The 27769-nt window shown below is 39.5% G+C and overlaps 3 protein-coding genes across 6 annotated transcripts; 1 reads left to right on the forward strand and 2 right to left on the reverse strand.

Annotated features, from left to right (window-relative positions):
* Window positions 1–633: 633 nt before the first annotated feature.
* Window positions 634–2552, reverse strand: LOC144058155 (transcription factor HES-7.1-like). Its single transcript, XM_077576444.1, has 4 exons — window positions 2429–2552; window positions 2187–2291; window positions 906–1490; window positions 634–825 (listed from the first exon to the last, which is right to left on the reverse strand). Exons 1-3 carry the CDS (start codon window positions 2471–2473, stop codon window positions 1089–1091), a joined length of 552 nt encoding a protein of 183 aa, XP_077432570.1. The 5' UTR covers window positions 2474–2552; the 3' UTR covers window positions 634–825; window positions 906–1088.
* Window positions 2553–5491: 2939 nt separating this feature from the next.
* Window positions 5492–10126, forward strand: zp3d.2 (zona pellucida glycoprotein 3d tandem duplicate 2). Of its 2 annotated transcripts, none has more exons than XM_077576526.1 (9): window positions 5492–6102; window positions 6974–7089; window positions 7164–7267; window positions 7409–7583; window positions 8149–8254; window positions 8319–8407; window positions 8761–8834; window positions 9040–9345; window positions 9894–10126. In XM_077576526.1, the coding sequence occupies exons 1-9, from the start codon at window positions 5602–5604 to the stop codon at window positions 10103–10105; spliced, it is 1683 nt and encodes a 560-aa protein (XP_077432652.1). In that variant the 5' UTR covers window positions 5492–5601; the 3' UTR covers window positions 10106–10126. The 2 variants fall into 2 exon arrangements, with proteins under 2 accessions (XP_077432652.1, XP_077432653.1); XM_077576527.1 differs by having other exon boundaries at window positions 8322–8407.
* fli1rs (Fli-1 proto-oncogene, ETS transcription factor-related sequence) lies at window positions 10099–26926 on the reverse strand. Of its 3 annotated transcripts, none has more exons than XM_077576529.1 (9): window positions 26761–26925; window positions 20698–20882; window positions 19278–19447; window positions 17576–17779; window positions 17278–17379; window positions 15419–15487; window positions 15277–15336; window positions 14339–14386; window positions 10099–11795 (listed from the first exon to the last, which is right to left on the reverse strand). In XM_077576529.1, exons 1-9 carry the CDS (start codon window positions 26776–26778, stop codon window positions 11263–11265), a joined length of 1389 nt encoding a protein of 462 aa, XP_077432655.1. In that variant the 5' UTR covers window positions 26779–26925; the 3' UTR covers window positions 10099–11262. The 3 variants fall into 3 exon arrangements, with proteins under 3 accessions (XP_077432655.1, XP_077432656.1, XP_077432657.1); XM_077576530.1 differs by lacking the exon at window positions 26761–26925 and adding an exon at window positions 26274–26589; XM_077576531.1 differs by lacking the exon at window positions 15277–15336 and having other exon boundaries at window positions 26761–26926.
* Between the last annotated feature and the right edge of the window lie 843 nt (window positions 26927–27769).

Here is a 27769-nt window from a genome sequence, read left to right on the forward strand (position 1 = left end):
TAGGTGGCAAAGACGTTCGCAAACAGTTTTTTTTTTTTTTTGCCACCATCAAATTTTTAACATGTTCCAAATTTCTTTGCAAGTTGGTGGCAGTGTCCTGATTTAGGGCTGTTTTTCATCAGCTGGAACTTGATGAAGATGGGACAGAAGTATGAACAGTTTTAAATCGCAGTCTTAGCATAAAATTTTCAGGGTTCTCCTATTGAAAATAGAAATAGAAAATAGAAAAGCCTATTCGAACATCTCAACTTTATTTGGGGAGGCTCTTTATTGTTTTTTAGTTTTAGTTTCTGACTTGGTCCCCCCCCCCCCCACCTTCAGTTCTACAGGTTATAGGTCACATTAATGGTGAAAAAAAGTTGTAATTTTTGATCTCATTTTCAAACTGGCATTTGAACAGGGATGTGTAGACTTTTTTTACAGTGTATTGACAAAAGTATTCTACGAATGACCTTGCCCATCTGCCGCGTTTTAAAAATCAAGTCCTTGAGCACAAGTTTGCACACCCCTGCTATTATGGATGAAAGTGCTCATACAATATCTCCTTGGTTTATTTCCAATTAAAAAACATGAACTGTTTTCAGGTCTCTGTCGGGTCAAGTCACACTCCAGGAAGTACAAACAAATCCCATGTGGCATTTGAATGGAATGTGTTTATTTGTGGAGGAAAAAACAAAAAACAAACAATAGAGGCTCACCATAGGGAGACATGGACAATAAGTTAGTGTGCAAAATATACAAGTTATATATTATCATGAGGTGGGATCACAGAGGTTGTTCATGACTCATGGACGTGAGGGTGGAGCCCCTCATACTTTAAAGCAGCTGGAAAACGAGACAGGAAGGACACTTGGTTACGATCCGCACCCCTGTTCGTATTCTTCTGCGCGTGTGTGACAACTCACCTCTGAAGTAGACACATGGTGGGCACCAGCATCCAGCTCCCATCCCAAACGGCACTAGAATGGGTCGAGGGGTTCACATATATACACAGCAGCGTACAAACGACGTCTTCAAACTATTTACACCATCAACTTGACAGATAATGTATACATGGGGGAAGGGGGGGGCTGGTCAAAGTTCATTATTTAGGGCCACGGCCTCCACACGCTCTGGCCCAGCGATGGGCCCTCTGCCGGGGGGCTCTCCATGCACGTTCCCAGACAGTTTTGGCCTTGCGCGGGGGTTCTGGGGGGCTGAGCCGCCGCTCGCCTGTTGTGCTTGGACTTGTGCCTCAGCACGTGGAGGATGGAGGAAGAGGAGGAGGAGGAAGATGAGGAGGAACGTTGGATGAAGGAGGCGTCCAGAGCGAGCCACAGGCTTTTGCCCTCGGGCCCCAGGAAGTGGGCGGCCTTTTGTAGGCAGGTGTGGAAGCCGTCTTGGAAGGAGTGTTGCTGCGGTTGTGGGCCACTTGTTGTTTTGTTGTTGTTGAGGAACAGGACCGTGTGCTCCAGTATTTCGGTCTTCTCCACACGGCGCTGGGCTGCACCCTAGAGCGACACATGCATGAACATTTATTATTAATTTATGATCAGGCTTACGTTTTCACTCTAAAAACAGTTGGGTCAAAAATAACCAATGTGGGTTAAAAAATGGACAGATACTCCAACTTTGGGTCAATATTGGACCATATGGTGTAAAACAACCCAGAAAGTTGTGTCAGATTGTCTGCTTGGGTCAGTTTGACCCAGTTTTGGGTTGTTTTATAAAATATAGCCCAAATTTTGACCCTTAGTTAGAGTATCTGTCCATTTTAATATACAGAAAAAAATATATATATATTATTTTTTTTACAGTAATAGATTTTTACAGTAATTAGCTGGCAAGTGCTTTTTTGCCAGTTATTTACAGGAAATTTTACTACTAGAGTCTTCATTCAACATGAATGTTTTTGGGAGCACCTGTAGAAAACAGATGTGAGATTTGAACCCAGAACCTTGTGACTGTGAGGCAGATGTGCCAATCACTAGGTCACCCGCGGCCATTTTTTTGGGGAGGAATGACGCGAACGTGCATGTTTTTAGCCCATGAAAGAGCACGGAGAACATGCAAACTCCACACAGGAAGAAAGGCCTGAAACGAGATTTGAACCCAGAACAGTGAGGTAGACGTGCTAACCACTAGGTCACCGTGCTATCCTCAATATGACTCATTTGAGCTAAAACATTTTAAAAAAAATGTTTTACCTGCTGCTGCTGCTGTTGTGGCTCCTGCATCAACATGCTCCTCAAACGCTCCAGACTGTAGTTCATTCTCTCACGTCGACGCTTTTCGACTTGAGATTTTACAAGCTGAAATGCGTATTTAAATAAAAAGAAGAAGTAGTTAAATCTTCCATATTGATTAACATGTGAAATTGTTTCAAAACTAGATTTATACTTTGTAGCCGTGTATGAAAAAAAATACTGTGTTTCAAGTACATCTTTACCTTTTTATCGCGGTTTGCATCCTCTGCTTCCTGCATGAGCTTCATGGTTCAATCTTCTTCGAATTGTCGGCTTCCTCTGCGATTCAGAAGTTGTCAGAAAAAGAATGCCGACACGCGGGCTGCTTATTTTATATCCTCCCTGTCTGCTCTAGCCACGCCCACTTCCGCAACAGCCAATCACAAGCCACCTAGGCAAATCAATTCTCCATGGGTGTCATGTTGTCTCAGACACGAGTTTTTAAATTGTATATTGTACTACTGAGCTCCATCTAATTATCTCAGCGTTTAGTACAATACATCTTCTTTTATGGTGGATGTATTAATAGATAAGAAACTTAGAGAAACAAAGATCCACAGGCAATTAGGCAACTCAGCTATTTTGTGTTTATTTAGTGTGCGCGCTTTGCGAAGTTGTCTATACACTGTATGTTTACATTTGATTGTAATGAGCAATTTGTCCACATAGAATAGAACAAAACATTTGAGAATGACAGAATTGACCATTCCGAAAGTCAAAATGGCGGTCAACTTCGTGAAAGGAACGCTCACGGAAAAACATTGGATTTAGGATCAATTGTAATTTGGTTTGTGAGGATTATTTTGATTTCAAAATGTGATGACGTCTCATTTTGACGACCAACAATCTGCCTGGTTTGTATGCTATAGTCACAGGCAAGAGCAATACATTACGCTATATATAAATAAATACACTAACGAATAATAATTAATGAACTGCAACAAGACGCCGTTGCATTTGTCTCTTGGCGCGTGCGTGCGGGGCCACTTAACATGAAGACGTTTGCATTCGCACCTGCAAAAAACCACGCGTGCCATCCTTATGCATGCGTGCCCCGTGCTGGCGCGCCAAAATATCCACGCGTGCGTGCGAAACCTTTTGAAGTGGACCCGCAATTGTGGGAGAGCGACGCCAACCCGCAAGGTGTGACAGTGGGATAGTGACCAGCAGACGCTTCTCGCCGTGGGAGGTGCGAATGGATCACACTTGAATCCATATGACGCGCACGCGTCAATCCACGCCGCGCCGGGCTCATTCGCATGCGAAGGCAATAAACATTATTATAGGGAGAAATGTTACGCGTATCAGCATGTTGTATCTTGACATTGTTTTATATCGTAGGTCACATATACACCAGACATAAATGTAGCATATAAATCTAATCTAAATTGAAAAAAAAAACATGAGTATCCTATAGATGTAGCCTTTTAGATTAAAATAATTGGATATAAACCCTTCATGAACGCATAAACTCGTGGAAGAAATGTTTTCAAAAGTCTCTGGTGGGAAATTGCACACTAGATATCATATTTGTGCATGTTTGTCTTTCAACCGTTTCAGGGTCACAAATGCAAGCATTAAAAAGTCTAGACATTAATGAACGCTTTTGTACAGTTTTCTATATAGCTTCTTCCAACAACGTTCTGTGATGCCTTCATGGCCCGCCCAGACAGTCGGAAACTACCCAACTCGCGATCCACCCTCAAATGTTGCTACAATATTAGCAGTCTAAGTTATAATTTCATTGTATTATATATTTTTGGTGCGCGTAAAACACTTTTAGGCTTTGGTTGTAATTATGTGGTCACATTTTTAAAACCCCAGTTCAATTATTTGATTAGATATAGTATAGATTTTAAACTAGACTTTCAAAAGATAGTCCAATAAATTATTGTCGCTTGTGTTTGGTTCTCTCTTGGAGGTGTTTCAGTCACACTTTGAAGCGTTTGAAATTGACGCCGTTTATCCGGATGCTTGACGCCTTCGCCCCCCCCCCCTTTTTTTTCCTCACATATGTTAATTGCACACGAGCTGCTCACACCTCCAAAGGGGCGCGTGTCGAGTGAGTGGGGGGGCTGTGCAGGAAGTGGGTCACGTCCACGTGCCTGTGTTTATTAAGGGTCCTGTTGATTAAAAAGTGTTAATCATCAAGTGGACTAGAAGATGCATGGGTGATACTTGCACCAAGGCACAAAAGTCATTATAATCAAGAAATTATTCACTGATAGATTCAATAATAATTATTCCACAGAGTTAAAAACAAAACAAGTGGAACGATGGTAAGACATGGATGAGAAATAATGAATAAAAGCTTGGAGAAACTCAACACTCTTGCTTACAACTCAAGTAAGTATAAATGATCAAATATACAGTAAATAACTGTAAATGTAAATATATCACCAACAGTGAAGTTTAAGGTGTATTTTAAGGCATGAGCATCTAAAACGGTCTTCTTCCTGCAGCAGTACGCCAACAAAATGGCTTCTCCTCCTGCCTACAGAAGGCTGCCCACTTCCTGCAATCTCTGGGCCGAGGTGTGGCCCTTGCTGACTCCCTTGTCCTCCTTTTTTTCCCCTCTTCAGCTTCTCGGTGACCTTCTGGCTCCCCTCCCTCTTTTGGGGGTCACTCCTGGCGCGTCCTGAGCAACACAACGCCCCCAAAAGAAGATGAGCTTGTTGAGACCCTGAGGACAATGTTAGTGCAAAAGAATGTGCAACTTCATGTGTATACTGTAATTCTAATATGGACCACAATTGAGTGTGCATGGTGATGTTTATTTGAAGAAGCATGTTTACACTTTTAATTGATTCATATGCCATGTGTATAAATAAGGGTTGCCACAAAGGTTGTTGTGTTTTTTTTTATTAGCTTTATTTTATTTATTTATAAGTTTTAATGTTGCAGTTTTTTAAAAAAATAAAATGAAATAATAAAACAACGAATTATGCAGTAAAAGATCACATGACAGGTATTTTAAGGATTTTATAGCTGGCTGGTGGCAGAAAAACGATTAAAAATTATTTGGCAGGTATTATTGTTATATTATTAAAGATGTGTAAAAAAAATATATACATAAATGAGAGTGGAATCAAAATAAGCCTAATATTGTTAGTGAATTGTTACCTAGTACAGTCTACACAATTAAACGATGGTTTCGATAATAAAATATATATGTATATACAATTTTACTTACTCACAAATTTGGTTTAAAATTTCCATTGGAGGCACCAAGCTGTTATATATTAAATAACCACAGGGTGGCGCCATTCAGCTTCGCATTGCGTTTAATTTGACGGACACCAACAAGCTGTATCAGTTCATGCAAGAGGTAAACTAATTTACAACATTTTCAGAGCTGTTAGGTGCCCTCGTCGATATGCTTTATTTCCCATTTCTTACCTTTTTGTCGCTGCTTGCCTCCTACAAAGGAGACAAGCCCCCATTACAGAGTGCCTTCCCTCCATTCCCCGCTTTAACACGAACAAACCGTAACACGACTAACAATTTCCGAAGACCAAGGCTGACTTTACCGCGGGCTTACCTCAAACTGCCGGTGTTCGTCCACTCCAGTCTGCCGCCGCTAGAGAAGGTCCATTTGTATCCGGCCAAAGGCAGCGGCCTGGAGCCTCTACCTAGGCCCGTCCGAGAGCGCCTGCTCCCGGTGCGGCCTGGGTGGAGGCCGCAGGGCTTGTCGGGTGATGGCTCCGTGAGGACATCGTGCAAAATGGAGAAAATGCTCGTCCGGGTGCCCAAGAGTATCTTGGGCGGCGGGGAGATAAATTATGAACTCAAACTCGGAACATGTCAATCCAAAAAATCGTCGAAGAATTACGTTTATTTTCTAAATGGACTCGACCAGTGTGGAACCAAGAAACAGGTGAGCTAGCCTGGTTTATGATTTGGGGGCGCCGTTAATTATTGTACACTCATTTATTTTGTCCAAAGTTTGTCACATTGTGTAGGCCTATAAATGGGCTTTTGAGGTATGACATACTTTTATCAAATTGTAGCCGCATTTTATAGCTAAGATGAAGATAAGCACAAATCACAATTAGCTGGTGACAAGTCACCTGGCAACATGTTAACAAAATGGCGTCGAGGCCAGAAATGTTAACTTATTGTTTTTGCTGTTTTAAGTTCGATTAGGTCATTTTAACGTTCACTATATGGATGTATCGGGCCAACAACTAAATCAAATTTGATATTTGTGATTGGTAACGGATTGCATGAATTAATTATGTTCCCATGACGTCATCAATGTTCAGTATTGAGGGTCTCCGACACAACACGCTCACCGCCCACTTAATTAGATACACTGGTGAAAAAAACAATGTGGGATTTTTTGTTTAAAAATGAGGAAAGAAAGAAAGCAGAAACCACGTCTTAGATTCACTGTGCCCTAAGATAAAAAAAATTAACACAACCTTTTTTTTTGTCCCAAATTTTAATAAAAAACTTTTCTTGTGAAGAAATCATTCATTTACTTTTGTATTGAATTGATCTGTTATTTTCTATAGGCCTATGTATAGATTGTAAATCATAGGTGACCATGACAGGTGTAATCCTGGGTAAGAAGACCCATCTAAGATCCACCATTTCTTTTTTTACTTGCATGGGTGCGACATCTAACTCGCTTCCACACAATATTTCAAGGCATGACATAAAAATAAAACACAGTTCTGCAGAAGAAGTACTTAAAGCTTTTTTTTATATACGTTTCTTTGTATTTATCATTTATTTTTGTGTAGATGATTAATGGACAGATGACCTATTCAAACACACTCCATTACAACCCAGGGATGAACCAAGGGCCCATAAGGAGAACGGCTCCCTTTGTGATGCCTGTTGTTTGCAATTACACCAGGTGATTTCCACACCACGGGTCGGATTCAATGACATCATGTGCTGCGCAAATACTGACTTTCTCTGTCTTCATAGGTATCAATATTCCTACAAAGTCGGCTACCTTCCAAAGATGCACATGCGTCACATCTTCAAACCAATGAGGAACAGAGCCAATTTCATCCTGACGCCACGGAACGGTAAACTTTGAGGAAATAATCCACTTTGCATCTTTTCTATGAATTTCAAGAATCAGCATAAATAGAAGAAAAAAAATACTTCTGTGTGAACTGAAAGTGGGCTCAATTTAAAGATGAATTTCCTTGTGTTATAATTGGCAGCTCAGTGGGAAAGGCTTGCTCCGTCGGATCAGTACATTCTCGGCGAGCGCATGTACTTCGAGGCCGAGGGTCCATCCATGCCCCAAGACATGAGGCTTTACGTCCACTCATGTTATGCTACACCCAATAAGTCGCACACCTCCACGCCTCAATTTCCCATTGTGAAGGACTTTGGGTAAAAAACAAAAACATTTAACTAATTTGTTCCCCAAAACGTATAAAAACGTTCCATTTTAAATATTGCCATGGTCTCAAGAACGTATTAATACGTTTTTAAATGTTGTTGTTGTTTTTTTTTAATGCTAGTGCATACAGAAGGCTTCCAGAGGTTGCTGAAGGCAATGGTATTCATTACATAAAATGGCCAGCAGGTGGCAGCAGAGTATAAGAGATCAACCAGGACCATGTTGAAAAAAAGCTTTTTTTCCCCCAGTGTTTTCAACAAATTTGTGAATAATGATGAAACTTAGCTAAGTTCTAATGCTAATTGCTGCAAAACGGAAACGGATCCAAATATACTTTTAAGAAGAGACTCTAATCTTTCTTTTGGTAGGTTCCATGTTTTTATAGCAATAGAACACAATATTCTGTAGGCCTTGCAGAATCGGTCAAAATCCAGTAAAATAGTCGGGAACGAATGGTTGTGTCAGTAAAAATGGCTGGAAGTGAATGAGTTAAAACTCTCTGATTTTGTAAAACGGAAATGGTTGTGTGCTTTTTAACAATCTCCACTGATGAAGGTGCATGATTGAAAGCAAATACAGTCGCTCCAGATTCATCCCGTACAAGAACAACATTGTCCGATTCTCCGTGGATGCTTTCTTCTTCCGAGGAATGACGGACCACGTGAGTTACATTTTGTTCCAGAATAAACTATTTGCCCAACAGTGAATTTCTAATTCATTTCCAGCAGCTCTACATGCACTGCACCATGTCGGCAGAAAGTGATGTTCCTACTCCGACGGCAAAGTCCTGTAACTACGACAAAAACATGGGAAGGTCTGCTTATTTCTTTTTCTTTTTTTTACCATTATACTAAGATTATAGGGGGCACAATGAAAATAAAAAGGAATTGTAATGTAACACAAAATGGCACAAAAAAACCCCTAAATTTACAAGATTTGTAATTTTATGAGAATAAATTTGTATGTTGTCAATTTCATAAAAATAAAAAAAATCCAGCTTTTATGCAAGAAGTCAGGAAATTTTAATTGCTTACATTATATGAAAAAGTAGTCATAATTTGATTCTAAAAATTGTAATTCAGTAAAAAAGGAATTGGAATATTGTATTGCATACTACTACTAAAGTACAACCTTTTTGCTTTTCTTCCCCCCCCCCCTCCCCACAAGATGGGAGGAGCTACATGGCTGGGACTGGGTGTGTGCCTGCTGTGAATCCAACTGTGGCTCTGCTGCTGCTGCTTGTGAGAAATTATATATATATATATATATATATATATATATATATATATATATATATATATATATATATATATATATATATATATATATATATATATATATATATATATATATATATATATATATATATATAGTTGACATATCTCATTCTACTGTTATTAATAACAATAGCATGATAACACTTTTGAATTTCTTTTTATTTTCCAGTGAGCGAAGTTTCCACCAGCAGAGGGTGGAAAGTGCAGCCAAGAGGGCAACTCTTCAAAAACCACAAGAGGAAGCGATTGTTCACCACCACCACCACCACAGCGGCAGCTTCCTTAGTGACGACCACCACCGAGGCCAGTCAAAGCATGACCACACCGTGGCTCGAACTGATTGTGGACACGGATAAAACAGAGCTGAAATGGCCGTATGGCGGCAGGGGAGTGGAGTGGGTAGAGGTGGGAGAGCAGGTGAAAGGCACCGCTGTTATGGAGGAAGACGTCGTGGAAGATCATCAAGTCGTTGAAGGTATCAAACATTCCCATAAGAAATGCAAACCTCTTTAAAGGAGAAGTCAACCATAAATATTTCTTGACAATGTTATAGGTGACCTCACTAGTCTAAACATGACATTCTGATTAATATTACATTTGTAGAATGTGCGTTATGAAGCACAATCGACCTGTTTTTGTCCATCTTAGGGGGCGGCCATTTTGCCACTCTTTGTCGACTGAAGATGACATCACACTTACTCAGGGCTCAGGCAACGAGCAATCACAGCTCACCGGTTTTCTGAAGCCGAGCTGTGATTGGTTGTTACCTGAGACCTGAGCAGCTGTGTCATTTTCACTCGACAGCAAGTGGCAAAATGGTCGCCTACTGATCTTGATAAAAACTTTTGCTGCTTAACCAGAATACCATATTTAGAGAAGCTGAATTGAACATATTGTTAAGACATTTTTTGGGGGGGTTGACTTCCGCTTTAAACATTTTTAAAACACGTGCAGTGGGATGGATTTTCATCATGGCTGGTGTACACAATAAATGAAATTGTGATGTTCATGCGCTTTATCCAGAACCTAAAGTGAAAGCCGTCAAACTATCCGAGATGAAGACGCCCGCCACAGCACCGATGCTGACACAGAAGACGACAAAGCCACAAGTGATGGGTAAGGTGGTGGACTGGGAATGGGAGGATGAGGAGATGGTGAAGAAGGGCTCCGCTGTGGTGGAGGAGGTCAACGAACCTCGGCGAACTTTTGAAGATACCTTTGAGTTTGACGAATAAAGCCCAACGTCTCAACCACAAGAGTCCTGTTGTTAGCTACAAGGAACATTTATTAACATGAGTAAATGTCGCGTTGCTACATGACGGAATATTCTGTACAGTTTCTTTTACAAATATCTTTGAAGTCAGCTTTTTTTCGCTGACAAAACTATCAAACAAGGCACTTGCAGTGGATATAGAAAGTATACACACCCCTGTTCAAATGCCAGACTTTTGTAATATTTAGGAAAAAAATTAAACCAAGAAATAATTTCTAAGCTTTTAATACTATTGTGACTGCAAAAAAGAAGAAGATATAATGCACTTGCATAAGTGTGCACACCCTCTTCTAACTGGGAAGTGATTGTGTTAAGTATTAACCAGACACATTGCAGCTAATATTAAATGGGAGTCAGTGCTCAGTTGCCACAATTTAAAGTACATCTGATAAATTCCAAAAGTTCAGCTGTTCTAATACTTGTTTCCTCTCGTGCTTTGTAGCAGAAGGCGGGTCTGAACTGTTTATAATTCCTTCCATCTTGTCTAAGACCCCAGTTCTTGGAGAGGAAAAACAGCTCCAAAGTATGATTCCCACTACTATGCTTCACTAAAGGTATGATGTTCTTTTGGTGGTAATGGCCAAAAAAGTTCAACCTTGCAGTCAATGTTGGCACAAAGCCTTCATTTTCTTTGTTAGAAAGAATGACAAATGTGAGGAAAAGCCTACTAGAACAGCTAAAAATGCATTTGGTCTTAATTGGAAGCACTTGAAATGGTGCCAGGTTCGTTCTATCTACCAGTTATGAGACATTTTATCAGTAGTTCGTTTTTGCTTACGTTTTTAAAAAAAAAAAGAAGAAGAAGAAAAACAATGTCGTTGTACATGTTACAAGTCTCAATGATGGAAAAAGTTTTGAAATAAATGATCTTGGTATAATTTTATTTTTTTTATCAGAAAAAACTGTCATTTGAATGGGTGTGTAGACTTTTTATATCCACTATATATAAGGGCAGAGAAACTTAGTTCCATAACAGAATACAGTAAATACAGCGTGTCATCAGTATATTCATAATATCCCGGGAAGATTATACAAGGCTCCGTTTGTCTCTTGTGTCCGTCCAACCTTCTTTATAATGCCCTTTTGACAAAAAAAATCATCTTCCCCATTTGGGAGTGCTCAGTAATATGAGCTCAGGTGAGAATGGGTGGCAGGATGTCTGTTCATGGCCGCCCCGGGGTAGATAGGGCTGCTGGGCGAGTTCCAGTATGTGGACGGCGGGCCGAAAAAGTTCCCGGGCGAGACAGGCATGGGCGGCGGGTGGCCAGTCATGAAGTTCATTTTGGGCTGGTGGCTGTGATAAGGCTGCACATAGGACATCTCCGTCTGGTACTTAACCATGCCGCCGCCGCCGTCGGCCGCCTGGTGGCTCTGGTGCGTCTGCGAGATGCCCTGGAAGTCGAACTTGTAGGCGTAGCGCTTGCCGTGCACTTTGGTCATGATGTTCTTGTCGTAGTAGTAGCGCAGGGCGCGGCTCAGCTTGTCGTAGTTCATGTTGGGCTTGCTCTTGCGCTCGCCCCAGCGCTTGGCCACCTCGTCGGGGTCGGTCATCTTGAACTCGCCGTTGGTGCCTTCCCAGGTGATGATGCTGGCGTTGTTGCTGTCTGAAAGCAGCTCCAGCAGGAACTGCCACAGCTGGATTTGGCCTGAACCTGTTCAGAGGTAGTTTGTGTGTCAGTATCAAGCTGTGTAATTGGGATAGACTGATTATGGACCGGGCCGATATTTGGCATTTTGAATGGCGTTTAAAAAATTGACGGCCGATAAAAGATCAGGGAGCTTTGCTCGGACTCTGGAAACGATCTGCACCTTTTGTGATTGTTTGAAATTCTAATGAGTAAAAAAATTACATTTCAGATATTTCAAAATTTTGGAAAACGTTGTTTACTGTAAAAATTAATGCAGAGCTATTTATTTCATTTCAAGAGGCGCTGATGACCCTTCGGAACTCCCTCAACTTTTTGTTAGAATTTTAAAACAAATGTATATTTTATAATTAAAGAATAAAAAAAAAAAGAACATTTTGTAAATCTGAAAAGTTGTTCAATAAATTAAAGTTGAGAAATTGAATTATTATTATTATTATTATTTTCTTACGCCGATATTTGTTTCCCTTTCATGGAAAATGAATATTGGTCATCGACCTACTTCGCTACTAATTATCGGTATCTCTCTACTGTGTATTTTACATATCCAAATGTATGAAATCTCTAAGCCATATTTTGGGGGGATTTTTTTAATTTTAATTTTATTTTCCTGTTTAAGGCATGCAATTAGTGCTTACTTGGCCCACATTTTGCCATTATATTATTTTATGCCAGTCCAGTGAGCACTGTAATATTTGTTGCATTTATTAAGCTATCTTTAAAAAATATATAAAAGTTTGATGTACAGTCACCTCCAACTGTATTGGAGAAGCTCAATTATTTTGTTTTTTTTGCTGTATACTGCTGACATTTGGGTTTTAGACCAGATCAGTGGTAGTGTCCGCCCTGAGACTGGGAGGTTGTGTGTTCAATCCCCGGCCGGGTCATACCAAAGACTATAAAAACGGGACCCATTGCCACCCTGCTTGACACTCAGCATTAAGGGTTGGAATTGGGGGTTTTAGATCACCAAATGATTCCCGGGCGCGGCGCCTGCTGCTGCTCACCGCTCTCTCAGGGGATGGTTCAAATGCGGAGAACGAATTTCGCCCCACTTAGGTGGCTGTGACAATGCGGTACTTTTAACTTTAACTTTCAGATCAAAAGAATATGAGACAAAAGTTCAGAATTTCAGCTTTTATTGATTTACATCTAAATGTGTTTAACAACGCAGGGCAAAAAAACTTTTGTTTGAAGCCATCCACTTTTCAAGTGAGCCAAAGTATTGGAACATGTGACTCGGGTGTTTGTAGTTGATCAAATACAGATTTTTTTATTTTTATTTTTTGATGAATTGCTTAAACTGCTTTGATAGTGCTTGTTTTTGGCTTTGGACTTCACCTGTAAAAATTGCATTTGCTGTTAAGCAAACATGAAGACCAGAGAGCTGACTATGGGAGAAAAGCAAACCATCAGTCAGTCATCAATCAGAGCTTTTGCACAAACATTGGGCATCAATTTGGAAAGTGTTGAAAAAGATCATTCCGACCAGGCCTTCTTGGAATTGCTGTTCTTCAGACAAGTGAAGAGCCTTTTTGTTGGGCAAGTGATTTCAACCATATGTATTGTATAGAGGTCGAACCTGACTCAGTATATAAAGCTCGAAAGGAATTTGCCAGCCTCGCCAATTTCACTGTTGGACATGAAATTGGGCGGACATCCAACCTATCTATCATAACAGGAAGCATTAAAATGTCTGAAGGACTCGTGCACTAAATGTTACCGAAGTCGGACATTTTGTTTTGAAGGGTCAATTTGTCCATTCATACAAATAAAACATAAAAAAATCAGCCCGTGACACCAGTTTCACTAATGGAAAGGAAATTGGTGGTCTCCTAAACTATGCCCAATATTGAAGAGGAAGTCGGCCATTTTAGTTTCATATAGACATTTTTTTTACCGCTAAATTTTGGCGGTGATGCTGTCAAGATTTGATCATCATTTTAAGGGTTCGCCATGAAAAAAGGGGACGGGGTGAGAAGGTTCGCTCATCGCTGCATGCAGCTTCAGTTTCAGGTTTTCGGAGCCTATTTTTGACTTGCACTAACTTGTAAAACTTTTGCTGAATACTACATTTTTGCAAGTCAGTCAAAAAATAATAATTGCAAAACACTCGCCCTATTTTTGATCATAGATACACATACAGCAATGCATTTCAAAATGCATTTTGGAGGATCACTAAAATAAAGTCCAAAATGAATAAGGACATAATTGACATTTTCAACACCGACTTGGAGTAAACAAAATGGGACCTTTTCACTGTGTGGCTGGGAGTAAGGTGGCATATTTTGGAAAAAACCTACCCACAGGCCTTTGGGCGCTGAGGTCAGGCAGCTTGTACGAACTTTGCCTGCCTGTTCGCTTCTTGGACGAGCGGACAACTTGGCCTTCTGTGAGGAAAACAGCAAGGCAAACGGTCACAGACCGCCCATCACTTTAATGCCAGGCTCTCACTTGTGTGTGTTTTTTATGTTGCCAACACAGACAGTGCCAAGGCCTCATTTGTGTCACCCGCTTTTGTTCCACTTATTCTGCGATAGTCTCCTTACCTGGGTTTGCTAGCCGGCTGCTTATGGGCCCTAATGTCTGATAGGGGTCTGTAAAGAGTAAGAACAGCACATTGAAGGAGGAAAACTTTTAGAAATCACAATGTTGAAATGTAAATGCAATGTGGCAGGTCATCATTTTTAATCATGATGGATTTGTTTTCATTTTGTCTTCAAGAACCAACACAAGAGTATACTATGACACTTAAATAGGGGTTGTCATGGCAACAACTGTGGGTCAGTAATATTCTCCTTGCAAGGAAACGATTACTTATTTACTACATGTTATTGACTTGGGGATGTTAGTCGATTACATTTTTTAATCGTAACAAATCGCATTACTTCAATAGTTAACTCACGATTAATCGCAAACTTTGTATCTGTTCTAAATGTACAATTAAATATTTTTTTTCTAAATTTCCATCCTCTTGTTAACCTAAATATAGAAAGAAAGATGTATTTTAACTCAAGTTGTCAGTTTGTGGAACAATCTGGGTTGTAAAACAAAATGTTCTCAATCTATTTGTATTTTTTTTTTAAAGCATAAAAGCACAATTACTGCAAAAGTTAAACAAAACCAAAATTGTAAAATATACACGACTTTTAATACATCTGTCATTTTCACATGGTGAGCAGTGTTACTTTATTTTAGTTTTATAATAGACTCTCAATACTTGCTATATATAATAATAATGCTCATTTTAACAAGCCTCTAGTATTATTAAACGTTTTACAATGGTAACCATAATTATCTTATTTCTTGCAAGGGAAAAATAGTTTTAAAGTTGGAACAACTTCAGTTTGCTACCATTGTTGTGGTGTCCATTTTTCGGCTAGATACCATCATGGCTACATTAGCATTAGCTACACTTTTTTTTTTTATGCGTTCCTTTGAATTTTTTATTTATTTTTTTTTTAAGCGTATTTTTGATTAATCACACCTTGACCGATTCTTGATACCGGTTCTGTCACTCTGCTGTGTTGGTGCTCCATGGTGGAACCTACCGAGAAGGAATATGGCAGAAGTGTTGACCTATTGAAATAGATCATGTTCAGACATGAGACTTGGTTGTCGTTTCTTACTTTTGGGCACTACCGTCATGCTGTTTGTAGTCCAGCTGTTCCTGCGGCCAATCTCCTCAAAACTGCTTTCTGGGCAGAACAAGACAATGAGGCTGATGAGTATGACGGACGAGGCGAGTAGTTGCAAAGCATCAGCAAAAATCTTTTGAAGTGACCATTGAAGCTTGGGCGGGAAGGAAGTCCGTAAAATGGGCGAGCGAGGCGATAAGAAGTCAGCAAAGGTCTGGAGATGACCCCGTAGTTTCTTGGGTGAGCTTTCTTTTGTTTAGGCCTAACTCTGTCTTCACCAGATTGTGAGTTGTGTCCCAGCAGTGCGACCTATACCCCCCATTGCAACCCCCCCCCCCCCTACTTCCTGTGCCATTGCAGCTGCTTCCTGCCTGAAACGGCCTGTTGAGTTTGGGATTCATCAGTTGAGGCCAGTGTTGTGCCAAGGAACCTCGTTAGACTCATGAAACTATGCAACGCGGCTCTGAACTCTCGGCACATTGTTTCTTGAAGCAGAGCTTGTCCCCGCTTTCTTGTTTGTTTGCGATAAGATGAGAATTTGGAGGTTAAAGTGAGAATGGATGTGACAGTTGAGATGAGGAGTCGTGGTTGGGCAATACAGTAGAACCTCTAAAGGGTATCGTTTGTTCAGGGTAGTGTTAATTTTAGTCTCTTTTAGTACAGTTTCAATCACACGTTTTTATCAGTTAGTCAACCTCATCTCGGTTTTTTTTAGTCGATTATAAATCTAGTATTTTAGTCCAAGAAAACATAATTGCATTTGTCTAGTTTTAGTTAATAGAAACTGTCAACGTTTTAATCAGGACAATCATTTTAACCCTGTATATATTTTTTGTCAGCAGATAATGTTGAACATTTTGGATCTAAATCTATTTCACTTTATTTTTATTTTTATATATATATATATATATTTATATATATATATCTTTTGAATGCACAACTTCACTTACACAATTACAGTACTGTATATCAACAAGCAGTTACTATGGCTCCATGCTACGAGCTAGTAAATTAGCCATCATTAGGTAGCGGCCGGATTAACATTATTGTTGGAATGTTATAGCTGTTGGATTAATGTTGCATTATAACTATAATTGACTTTTTTAAATTTTATTTATTAACCTTTCACGTGACTCCACCTCCTGTCCGTCCCATGCGTTTGTGCATGTTGCACTTGCTAACTGCAGATTTGAAAGGGGGGTCACTATGTGTGACAGTGACAGATAAGCATAGATAGGATTTTACAAAATCATAATTTTTGTCTCATCTTTGTTTGTGAAGTAAAATGTCCATAGAATTTAGTCCAGTTCAGATGACGAAAATGCATACTGATTTAGTCCCAGTTATTGTTAATGAATGAGGGCTTTAGTCTAGTCTAGTTTTCGTGCGGTGAAAAATGTGTGTTGACAAAAATATTTGTGTTAGTCATTAACGAAATTAACACTAGTTCAGGGTGTGACTTTGATTTGGGTAACAAAAGCGGTCCTGTATAATAGTCATGAATGAAGACTTATTTTGAAATGCAGTTCTAATCTATATTGGCGAGACGTAACAGGAGTGACAAGTTGCAAGTGCATTTGGTACCTGGGCATTCAGTTGGGGACTCGTAAAGTCATGCAATTAATTATGATTTTAATAGCCTGACGCTACTAATTTTTTATCGTAATTAATCGCATGACTTCAATAGTTAACTCACGATTAATCATACATTTTTACATCTGTTCTAAATGTACAATATTTGTTTTTTTCTAGGTTGATTTGCTCTTGTTAACAAAATGTTAAACTAATAGAAATAGTTCAAATGAATTTTTGAATGAGTTAATGGAAAATTAAATAAAGTTAAGCCTCACCAGCTTTAACCTGAAGTCGAGGCTGCGGCGGCGGTGGTGGCGGCGGCGGCGGCGGTGGCGTGTTGGTGGATGCAGTCGTAGAGTACGAGAAAGTTGGACTACCTGCAGGAAAAGCCAAAACTGTCTGTTTTGTTCAGTCTGATACAAATGTAGTCAACAAATATAAAACATTGAAGCAACTGAAGCATAACACGGTGCACTCTTGTCTTCAACCAATCTTAACAATATCCATTTTATTATTTATTTATTTGGGAGTCCAACTTAAAAATAGCCCGAGGGAGGAAGGGCGTGGCCTTACTCTGCCGGAGGTAATTGAGGTGCGAGAGCAGGATGTCAGCGTTGTAGGCGGACGTGAGGTGCATCATGTCCTCTTTGGTCAACTTGCACAGGGCCTTGCCGTCCAGCGCTTGGAAGAGCATGACGTCCACTTCCTCCAGGACGTACTCTTTGATGGCCCAGTCCAACCACTGGCGCACATGGTCCTGGGTCCACACCTCGGGATCTGGATGATAGTCAAGTGTAGATAAGCCCATGTTGCCAAGTGCTCATATTTAGGGAATGACCGATCTTATTAACAAAGTGGCCTCAAAAATGATCTTAAATGCCTGTTGTAAACGAATGGAAAAAAATTTGACTTTTAAAGGGAAAGTCAATCCAATTTTTTTTAGGGGACAAGAATATGTTCCATGCAGCCCCACTAGTTTTAAATATGGCAGCCTGTTTAATATTGCCTTAGTGGAATATGAGTTAAGCAGCAACATTTTTATCCATCTTAGGGGGCGGCCAATTTGCCACTTGCTGTCGACTGAAGATGACAATGTTGTGTAGGGCTCGGGCAACAACCAATCACAGCGCAGCTTAAAAAAAAAAACAGCTGAGCTGTGATTGGTCAATGCCTGAGCCCTAAAATGTCCAAATTCACAAAGCCGGGTCCTCCGAAGGCCGCATGACGTCACTCCCGGCGCGACTCGACAGCACGCACAGACTTGCGCATGAATGTCACCTTCAGTCAACAGCAAGTGGCAAAATGGCCGCCCCCCTAAGATGGATAAAAACGGCTAGATTTCGCTTCATAAGTCATATTCCACAAATGTAATATTAATCAAAATGTCATATTTAGACTAGTGAGGTCACATATAATATATTATTGTCAAGAAATGTTTCAGGTTTGACTTTCACTTTAAGATTAATGGAAGAATAGCTAGCAGTGTGGCAGCTACAGGAGTCTTAGTCTGTTAATTATACACGTAAGACAAAAAAACTAACACACAAAACATGATTAATGTACATGTTTGCAAATTAATTTAATTATATGACTAAAATTGGACTCACATTTAATATCTTAATTAAAATGGTCATGTCCAGTACAAAATGTGTCATTGAAGGAAGGGGTGAGTCATTTCCAGCAGCAAAACAATGAGCGGACTTTATTCTGCCCGTAACAGTGTGCTGCGTTAGTCGTTCCCAATTGTTAAGACGCACACCGCTGTGAAGCAATATCCACGTTTAATGACACAATCGCGAGTCTCATCAGGTTCCTCAGTGATTTGAATGAGGAAAAGTCCGACTGACTCATCGAAATGCTCACCGTCAATCACCTTGGCACCATCTGTTCAGGTCCAATTCATGACAACGTTTCTGAATGAGCTCAAGTGGTCCCAGTAACCTCAAACGTGTAATTGGGTATAAATTGACTTTCAAATAAGTAAAGCAAAGTAGATAAAATTCTCTAGTGTTCCCAGAACATTTGTATTTTCACACTAAATTGGAAAGATATCAACTCAAATGTGTCCAGCAAAAATTCAACAAATCTAAAGAAAAATGTTTTTGGTATGTTAAAAAATGATGAAAATCTGAACTAATATTAACTAAACCACCTTTGTGTGTTTCTGTTTTTTTTTAACACAGCAAAACCTGAAAAGGGTTTGTGCAGACTTTTCATATCTGCGGTTGGTCTGGGTCCGAGTCTTGGAAAGTAACTGTGCAGGCGATTTGCTCACCTGCCGGTACGATCACCCGCTTCTCTTCGGTGGTGGTAATGCTGTGTGGCGTGACGTTGGGTGGGCTGACGCGGGGCTCCGGGTACGAGGGCTGGTACGCCATCGGGACACCGTCGTTGCTCATGTGCCGGGATCTCTTTGTGACGCTGCAGTCCACTGGGGACTCGTGGCTACAACACATTGAGGGACACTGTAATGACGTTTTAGCAGCGGGGGTATGCTAAATTACTTTTTTTTTTCTCTCTCTCTGGGGCCAAATCAAATGCTTTTGTGGGCCTTATATGGCCCACGGACCATAGATTACTTTAAATATTACCCATTAATTACATTAGGAAACATGTAAAATACGTCTGTCTGTGTTTACTAGGAAGCAAATAGTTGTTTCACAAATTGTAACAAGTGCCAGTTGTGCGAAGCCGTAAAATTGTTTAACAAATTTATTGATTTTATCTAACCTTTATTCATCCAGGTAAGCCAATTGAGAGCAGATTCTCATTTGTAATGCCAGACAGACAGCAGAGTACAATAGAAGAAAGAAAAATTAATTCAAATACATATACAACGAAAATTACACGAGTGGCGACCCCTGACGGGATACGTCGAAAGACACAACAACATTGAGGCAAACTGGAGTTGCAGTTCTTAGCTGCAACCAGTAGAGGCGCTGTTGAATCAATGAGTTTGCTATCAAAGAACTGTTATTTTGCCTCAAGTTCTTAATTTTTTGTTGCAAGTTATCGCCATTGAAGAAAACAAACGTATCTAAATGTAACATTAAATACATTTATTAAAATATATTTACAAATAAGAATTGAATGGAAAAAATATATATATAAATATATATATATAATAATTATTTTGCCCAGAGTGGATCATACTCAAATTCTTATCCCTAGCATTAATAACTATTAAAATTAAACAATAATATTAATCTTTTTAAATAAATAATTTAAATTATTAATTAACTGTCATTAATTAATTAGAGTGGATGAGTAGCAATTTAAAAGGAATTCATTGACCATAAATGTTCCCTACTCAATGATAGTCAAATGCTTATCCCTATTACGTATTAATAAAATAATATTCTCAAAATAATTACAGTGTATATATAGCAAATGTAAACTGCTTTAAAAAATTGATTCATTGAGCATCTATTTTAGAATATAATTTTTTTTTAAAGTAAATAAAATCAGGGTCAATTTTCCTTAGTATTTTTTATTTTAATTCAAATGAATTATTTCAGATGATTTCAGATATTTCAATGAAACATATTTCAAATTTGGAAGAAAAAAAATTCCCGGAACAGCGATGCATTTGGAACGGGACCAAGGAATATTTCAGTCAATGGAAAAACCCTGGACTGTGACAAAGCCCCCCTCTCCCTCCCTGTTTGATTCCCCCGTGGCCCGCCTTGACTCACTTGGTTCCGTTGACGTGCTCGCTCCTCTTCTGCGTGGTCGCGCCGGCGGCCGGCCAGTCGGGCTCAGCGTGCTCGGGGCTCTGCTTGAATGCGCCCGGCGACGTCATCTCTGCCTTCATGTGCATGGTGGCGGTGTAGGGCGGCTCGTACATGGGCTGGTCCTCACTCACCACAGACAGCGCTTCCTGTGCAACACGGCCACTGGGTCAGCGGCTATTTTAACACACTTCCTGGTTACTTTAATAATTGTTTTGGTTGCCATTTGAATAATGCCCAGTGGTTAATTTGTTGGTTTGTTAGCAGCGTTACGCTTGAATTACGCCACCAGTTCTGACAAGGGTGGGTGGCGTCTACCAAGGAAGAACCAAGTTTAGCTTAATGCTAACAAACAATGTTCAAACGGTCTCACGGAGATTTAAGTCCCTTTAGCGTTTCTGCCCAAGCTTAAGGATGGCACACTTCGTTAATGCGCCTGCGCCGTGACCACAACAACAACTACGACGACGTCCCGAGCCTGAGAAGTGTGTTTGTTTAGAGGAGCCGAGCATTGTCTTCTGGGCCTCGTACGTCAGCAGCGGGCTTTTGCAGCGGCCGACAGGAAACCCGGCCGCCATGTGCGGCAGAACCTTTTGGCACGGGCCCACGGAGAGGAAGTTTAAAAGATGTGGGTCATTTGAAATCTGCAAAACACCCCCGTGGTCAAGGGCGGTGGCGGTGGCGATGGTAGGGGAGAGGCAAGGTCATCGGACAGGCAAACGGTTGTTGTTGTTGTTGTTGTTATTGTTGTTGTTGTTTTGCACGTCTGTTGTGACCACTTTCTCTTCTTGGGAACACCAAGTCACAAATTTGTCTTGTATGGAAGAGGAGATATTGTGCAGGGCAGACTAGAACGTTAAAAAGACCCTGTCAGGTGTATTCAGAGATTTATTTCTAAATACAGTAAATAGTATTTATTTATTTTTTAGGTGTGGCTAAATCACGCCCTTTGGAGTCATTCCTCCCCCACTGAATAAGAAGGTTGAGCACCTTATTCCATATCCGTTATTTAATATCTCTATATATATATTAGCCTGTTAGCTTGCGAGCTAGCTGGTGGCTAGCACCTCTTGTTGGGGCACCGCAGTGACCTGGTGGGATATATTCCATGCAGCAGGGGTGTCCAAAATGTTTCATTTGAGGGCCACATACATAACAATGCAAGAATGAAAGGGCCACTTTAAAATATTTCAACTTTAACTTATCAAACACGCTAAAATCAGTCAAGCAAGTCATTAGAATATTTTTTTATATTTTCTAGTTTTTGTTTTTTTAAGGGTGGGGGTGGGGTGGATAAGGCAAATAGTTTTGTGTTTTTCAAGATTTTGGGGTGGTCAAGGGCCCTGCATGCTACTCTATATATATACTCCATACTCTTTGACCATATATATATGCCGCGGGTCAATGAAAAACAGATGGCAGGCCGCAAATGGCCCCCAGACCGTTTGCACACCCCTGCTTTAAGGGGATTTATTGTCACTGCTCAAACGCGTGGGGATGTGTTGGCAATTAGCCTGTTAGCTCGCAAGATAGCTGGTGGCTAGCACCTCTCGTTGCGGCATGGAAAGCCCCGCAACCGGAGGCTTTAACTTCAGCAGCTATATTTTCACGGCTCAAATGTGAAGGGATGTGTTAGCAATTAGCCTAGGCTGTTAGTTTGAGAGATAGCTGGTGAAAGCACCACCACCCGTTGGGATGTATATTGGTCCATGGCTGGACACTCTTTGTTAAGAACGAGGGTGAATTTGCCATAGAACTATGTATTGCTCCGATTAGATGTCAAATATATTGTTTGTAAACAACCGGAACATGGTCAAGGCCAAGAAATGTGGTTTCAATCATTATTAGTGAATTAAGTTGTTGCAATGGTAGATAAGTGGTATTTTATTTTAGTTGGTTAGCTAGCTACTTAGCTAGCTAGCTTGCGCCAATGTGTCAAGCATTGGTATGCAATGTGGTAGTTACATCTCCAAGAGCAAAAGTGTGAGATGAGCTATTTGAAAGTCAAAATAAGTCAATTAAGATGAAAGAGAAAAAGTTAGAATCAAGATGCAATTGTACGGACATATCACAAAGTAAGTATGCCGTTTTCTCCCTGTATGTTTATTAGAGTAAAAACAACCTCCATTGCGAGTTCAGAATTTGAGGTCCTGGTATTTTAAGGATTTTTTTTTTGTATAGTTAATAACTATTTTGGTCAATACCATCTCCTGTTTGGAGTGTAATTCTACTACAAACCACTAGATGGTGGCACACATTACTTTGAGACGGTGTAAATTTGACAGAAGAATAGGAAATAAGCACATAATTATTGTTGAAGCATATTCAATATAATTTGCTGTCCTGCTTTTTACGTCTACAAGTGAAGACGAGGTGCTTTTTTTTTTTTTTTATTGAACGCACATCTCTGGGCATTGTTATCGATGTATATTGGCAAATGAATGATTTGGTTGGAAACAAAAACAGGATTAGCACAGCCTAGTTTTTTTTGTAAACTATTAAATGTCATCAGCTGTGATCTTGTGTTTTAAAATCTAAAGCACCATTTTATCACTAGTGAACTATTGTAATAATATAATTTCCTGACCAACTGTTGAGTTTTCATGTACAGTAGCTGCTAAATTAAGTTAAAAAAAAATTGCATGGAGCAATGCAGACTTGACATGCTCTCTCTCTATTCAAGTGACGACTTCAGACAAATTTTAGCCTGCAGAAGTGAAACGGTGGCCTGAAACTGGCACCAAACGGCCTGCGAGGCAACTAATCCTCAAGAGTGGAGACAGCAGTTGTTATTTTTCGATCGTCAGCCTCTCATCACTCTCTCGCTAACCACAAGCGATGCAGCACAAACCACCAACTAATGCAACGGCCTCTTTGAGACAGAGCGAAGCAGGCGCTGCTTTTTTTGAGCCCCGAAAATCGACAGCAAGCCTTGTGTGTTGTTGTAAGAAAGCAACTTCCCACACAAGTCAGCAGCTTGGCATTGCATCATGTCTTGCCCAAACCTTTAGCAGAGGCCAAAACGCTAAAGGCCAAATTCTCAATCTTATTTTCAGTGGTATACTTGAAATACAAATGGCTCGCTCAACCACGTTTAGAATAGTTTGGGATTTTTGCTTCTTCATATTCTGTTAGTTTTAATTTAATTTAATTTAAGTGCAATGCATAATATTGCTTTAAAATCGCTAGTGTCCAAAGGATGCTTCATCCTTTGTTTGCCAAGTTGCCGACTTCCAAAGTGGATTTGGGGGCCTGAATTCCTGTTAAAAAGTATTAAAGAGAGAGTGTATCGAAATGTTTGCCATCTAGTGGCGAACTAATAGAATGCAACGACCTAAGTTTGAAGCAAGCTCACTATGGTGCCTCAGAGAGACCGCACTTCGCAAACCTATACCACCAATTACTATGTTGGCTAAGTTTATCTCCTTCGGGTAGCAGAGAGATGGCGAAACATGTCAGCTTCCTGTAACGATTTATGTAATTTGTGATAACTAGACCTACAGTTTGTTTTTGTTTTTTTTAAAGCTTATTTGATTGAACATTTTTTTCATATTATTGAAATTATTCGTTGTTGTTTTTTTTAAATGAATAAAGATTTAAGTAGAAAAATATTTCACACCGTCCCTTTAAGCACAGCTGTGGCCTAGCAACAGGCTGCCGTTAGACACACACAAAAGGACTACAACTCCCAGAAAATTGTTCCTTCTTCCAGCATTTTTGCTGCAATTAGTTTTAGTTCGTTTTGTAAACGTAAAATATTGTTTGTTCGTTTAAAAAAACGATTTGTTAAAAAAAAAAAATAGTTGTAGGTATTTCGTTAGGTTTGACAAAAATAACCTTGATTTGTACAAAAAGATGTTTTCACAAGAAGTTGAAACGTTACAAGAGAAAATTCGTAATTGTATGACAAATATACATTTTTCTTCCTATGATGCAATTGATGCGACAAAAAATGTAACAGAAATTAACGAAATTGTAATAGAATAACAAAATTGTACCAGTAAGAATTTATTTTTTTGTGATGCACAAATTTGAAACATTGCCCAAATAAGGATGTTAGTAATATCAAAAAGTCATATTCACCTGAATGATGATATTATGAGAATAATGCCATACTTGTAGCCCCCCCCCAAAATAAAGACAAATGCTTTTGAAAAGACAATTTAAGATTTTTTTTTAATCACTCGAAATCCAGACCATTTGAAAACAGTCATGATTTTACAACAAATAAGCAGTTGTCATTGTCAAACAATTCATTTTTATTTGTAACTTTTTATTTGTAACCAATTGCACAACAGTACAGTTAACTGTTGTAAAACAGTGTTTAACAGTAACTAGTAACTGTAAAACTTTACTGTACCAGATTCATTTGCATTTGTGGGTGAAGCATAAATGTGAAACAGTATCACAATGACATAGTTGTACGATTTTTTTTTTAAACTGAAATATGTAATTATTTATGAACAGTTCATAAGAATGAATTAAGACTGTTTTGCAAAATGTGAACATGCGATTTTCAGCAACATGATAAAACAATTTATGTTTCTATATTTTTGTTTGAAATTTCAAGAATAAAATCGAAAGACAGATTACATGTACAAAATTCGTGGCTGTTCGTATTTAAGAAGCCTTTCACTTGCCCAATATTATTTGAAACTAATCCACATCATTTTGTGTTTTTAAGTATAACTATTTCCAGATGAGGTGATGATGATTATTATTATTATTTATGCAAGCAGTGTGAGTCCTCTGATAAAGTTGTGCAAAGGTTGTGATCATGTCTGAGGCCCCAAAAAAAAAAGCAGAAGTAAAAGTTGACTTGAGCTGATTTTGCAAACTCTGTGTTTTTTTTCTCACCTCTGCCGAAACCTCTCTGCAGTAGTCAACCAAGCTTTTTATTTTGCTGAAGAACTTGTACTTTTTTTTTGCTTCTTTTTGTACTTTATTTTTTTTTTTTATGTTTTAAACTCTCTCTATGGTCCAGGCAGCCGGAAATGTGTGCGGAAAGTCTGAGGTTTGAGACAGGAAGCCTGCAGAGTTGAGATAACGACACCTGACGAGCGCTCCCGTTTGCAGCTATAAATTAGACCTAAAATAAACCCCACGAACACACACGCACACACACAATCGACACGGGAGAAAACTTTGTGCAGGCCATTGTGTGCGAAAAAATGTGCACGTGACATTTTTTTTCTTGACACGTAGACCTATTTTAGAATTCAAACATGGTTATTCTATTGTCAAATTCGTTAATTTAATAACATTTGTCACATTTATGGCATCAGGCGAGGCACGCCTTTAATTTGAAAATATCAAATATGACTTCCTCAATCTGCAGAGGCCCTTTAAAAAAAAAAAAAAGACAAAAAGCGCTTTGCACTTAGAAATAAATGAAAAACAAAACCGGATTTTAAAATGTTCAAGCGCGTTTCGTTGTTTTCGATGTAAAAATCGTACATGTTAGTTCTGTTATTAATTTCACATTTCAGTCAAAAATTTACCTGACGTAATCAAATAGCCTGATAAAGAGGAAAAAATACCGGTTTTGCTCATCCATGGTGCCTTGAGGGACACCTGCCGCTCCTTTTTGCGCAACATGGACGCCCCTCTCCAAATAGCGCTTGCACCTCTTCAAAAAAAAAAAAAAAAAAGGAAGAAAAGAAAAAGTCCAAGCGTAGCGTCCGTGCTTGGCCTGATTCGATTGAGTTGGCGTAATATAAACAACAATAAAAGTTATAATGAAATGTATACCCTCGCGAAAAAAAAGAATAATACAGGAAAATGTGTGTCTTTTTTTGCGCACGCTATAATTAATGTCCCTTTTCATGGAGAGCGTCAAGAAAAAGATGCGGTGGTTAAGTTGTAGTTTTTCTAGCGCCGACATACAACCACGAACGGGAAGGAAGAGGAAATTTTGTACAAGAAGGAAAGAGTGCAGGGGACTCTCTCACTCGCGGTGTGGGTGGAAGAAGCCTTCGCAGTCGCGCGCGTGGAAAGTCCGCGACAGCAAACCAGCACTTTGCTTACCTTTATGGTGCAGTCCATATTCGAAGCAGCTTGCTCATTGAACGCTTCTCTTTTGCCGTCGTTTTTTTCTTCTTCAATTTATTTGTGTGCTTCAAATGACGCCGAGGTGCATTGGCTCGATGGCGCAAACCATTGTAGTGCTCTTTTTCTTTTCTTTTTTTTTTTTTTTCTGTTCGCACACCATAAACCGGATGGCAAGCTCTCTCTCTCTCTCTCTCTCTTTTGCTCGCGTTCGCTCTCTAAAGTGGGAAGTGAAGTCACCCTTGCATTCAAACAGCACTTTCAGGGCAAGGTGCCACGTGACCTTCGTTTAGATTGAATGTGTTATTGCCATGTGATCAGTAAGTGGAATTTGCCCTTTTTGAGAAATATTTACTCTTAACAAACTATAATATAGCAGTAAAGAAGGACAGTAAATCAAAATATGCCACAAAATGTAAATGACATTTGAGGGGAGGGGGGGGGGGGGATCTTAACTTTATTGACGTGATAAATAACGAGAGCATTTTTTTTAAATCGTTCCATCCATTAAAGGTTGTTTTCTGAGTTGTGATTTGCCGCGCCTGGCACTGTGATGTCATTTTTAGTCGACAGCAGGTGGCAAAATGGCCGCCTCCTGAGATGGGTCAAAACGGGTGGATTTTGCCACTTCATTCATATTCCACAAACGAAATATTAATCACGATGCCTTGGGTGGGACACACGTATAAAGAAAAGTTTTGACTTGACTTCCCCTGAACCGTATATCTGCAGAATTTAAGAAAGTAGCAGCATCCACACATTTTTTAAAGAAATACTTGACTCATTTAGCTATTTTCAGCAATAAAAAGTTTATATTTTGTCTAGAATTTATTTGATAACTTCATTATATTTCATGTACAATTAATACCATTAAAAACACATTTTGTGACTTGCTGATAACTTAAAATGACATCGCACGTGCTCAGGGCTCAAATAACGACCAATCACGGCTCACCTGTTTTTTTTTTTTTAGGTTTGGTCATGCATG

Source organism: Vanacampus margaritifer, chromosome 9 (genome assembly GCF_051991255.1).
Source record: "Vanacampus margaritifer isolate UIUO_Vmar chromosome 9, RoL_Vmar_1.0, whole genome shotgun sequence".
NCBI classification, from domain to species: domain Eukaryota; kingdom Metazoa; phylum Chordata; class Actinopteri; order Syngnathiformes; family Syngnathidae; genus Vanacampus; species Vanacampus margaritifer.

Coding starts and splice junctions, on each gene's coding strand:
- LOC144058155 (XM_077576444.1), bottom strand. CDS start 2,473: ATGAAGCTCATGCAGGAAGCAGAGGATGCAAACCGCGATAAAAAG. Junction 2,292..2,428: donor ATGCAAACCGCGATAAAAAG/GTAAAGATGTAC, acceptor TACGCATTTCAG/CTTGTAAAATCTCAAGTCGA. Junction 1,491..2,186: donor CACAACAGCAGCAGCAGCAG/GTAAAACATTTT, acceptor GTGTCGCTCTAG/GGTGCAGCCCAGCGCCGTGT.
- zp3d.2 (XM_077576526.1), top strand. CDS start 5,602: ATGCTTTATTTCCCATTTCTTACCTTTTTGTCGCTGCTTGCCTCCTAC. Junction 8,255..8,318: donor TCCGAGGAATGACGGACCAC/GTGAGTTACATT, acceptor ATTCATTTCCAG/CAGCTCTACATGCACTGCAC. Junction 9,346..9,893: donor AGATCATCAAGTCGTTGAAG/GTATCAAACATT, acceptor CGCTTTATCCAG/AACCTAAAGTGAAAGCCGTC.
- fli1rs (XM_077576529.1), bottom strand. Junction 19,448..20,697: donor GAGCACGTCAACGGAACCAA/GTGAGTCAAGGC, acceptor AATGTGTTGTAG/CCACGAGTCCCCAGTGGACT. Junction 14,387..15,276: donor GGTATCAAGAATCGGTCAAG/GTGTGATTAATC, acceptor TACTCTTTACAG/ACCCCTATCAGACATTAGGG.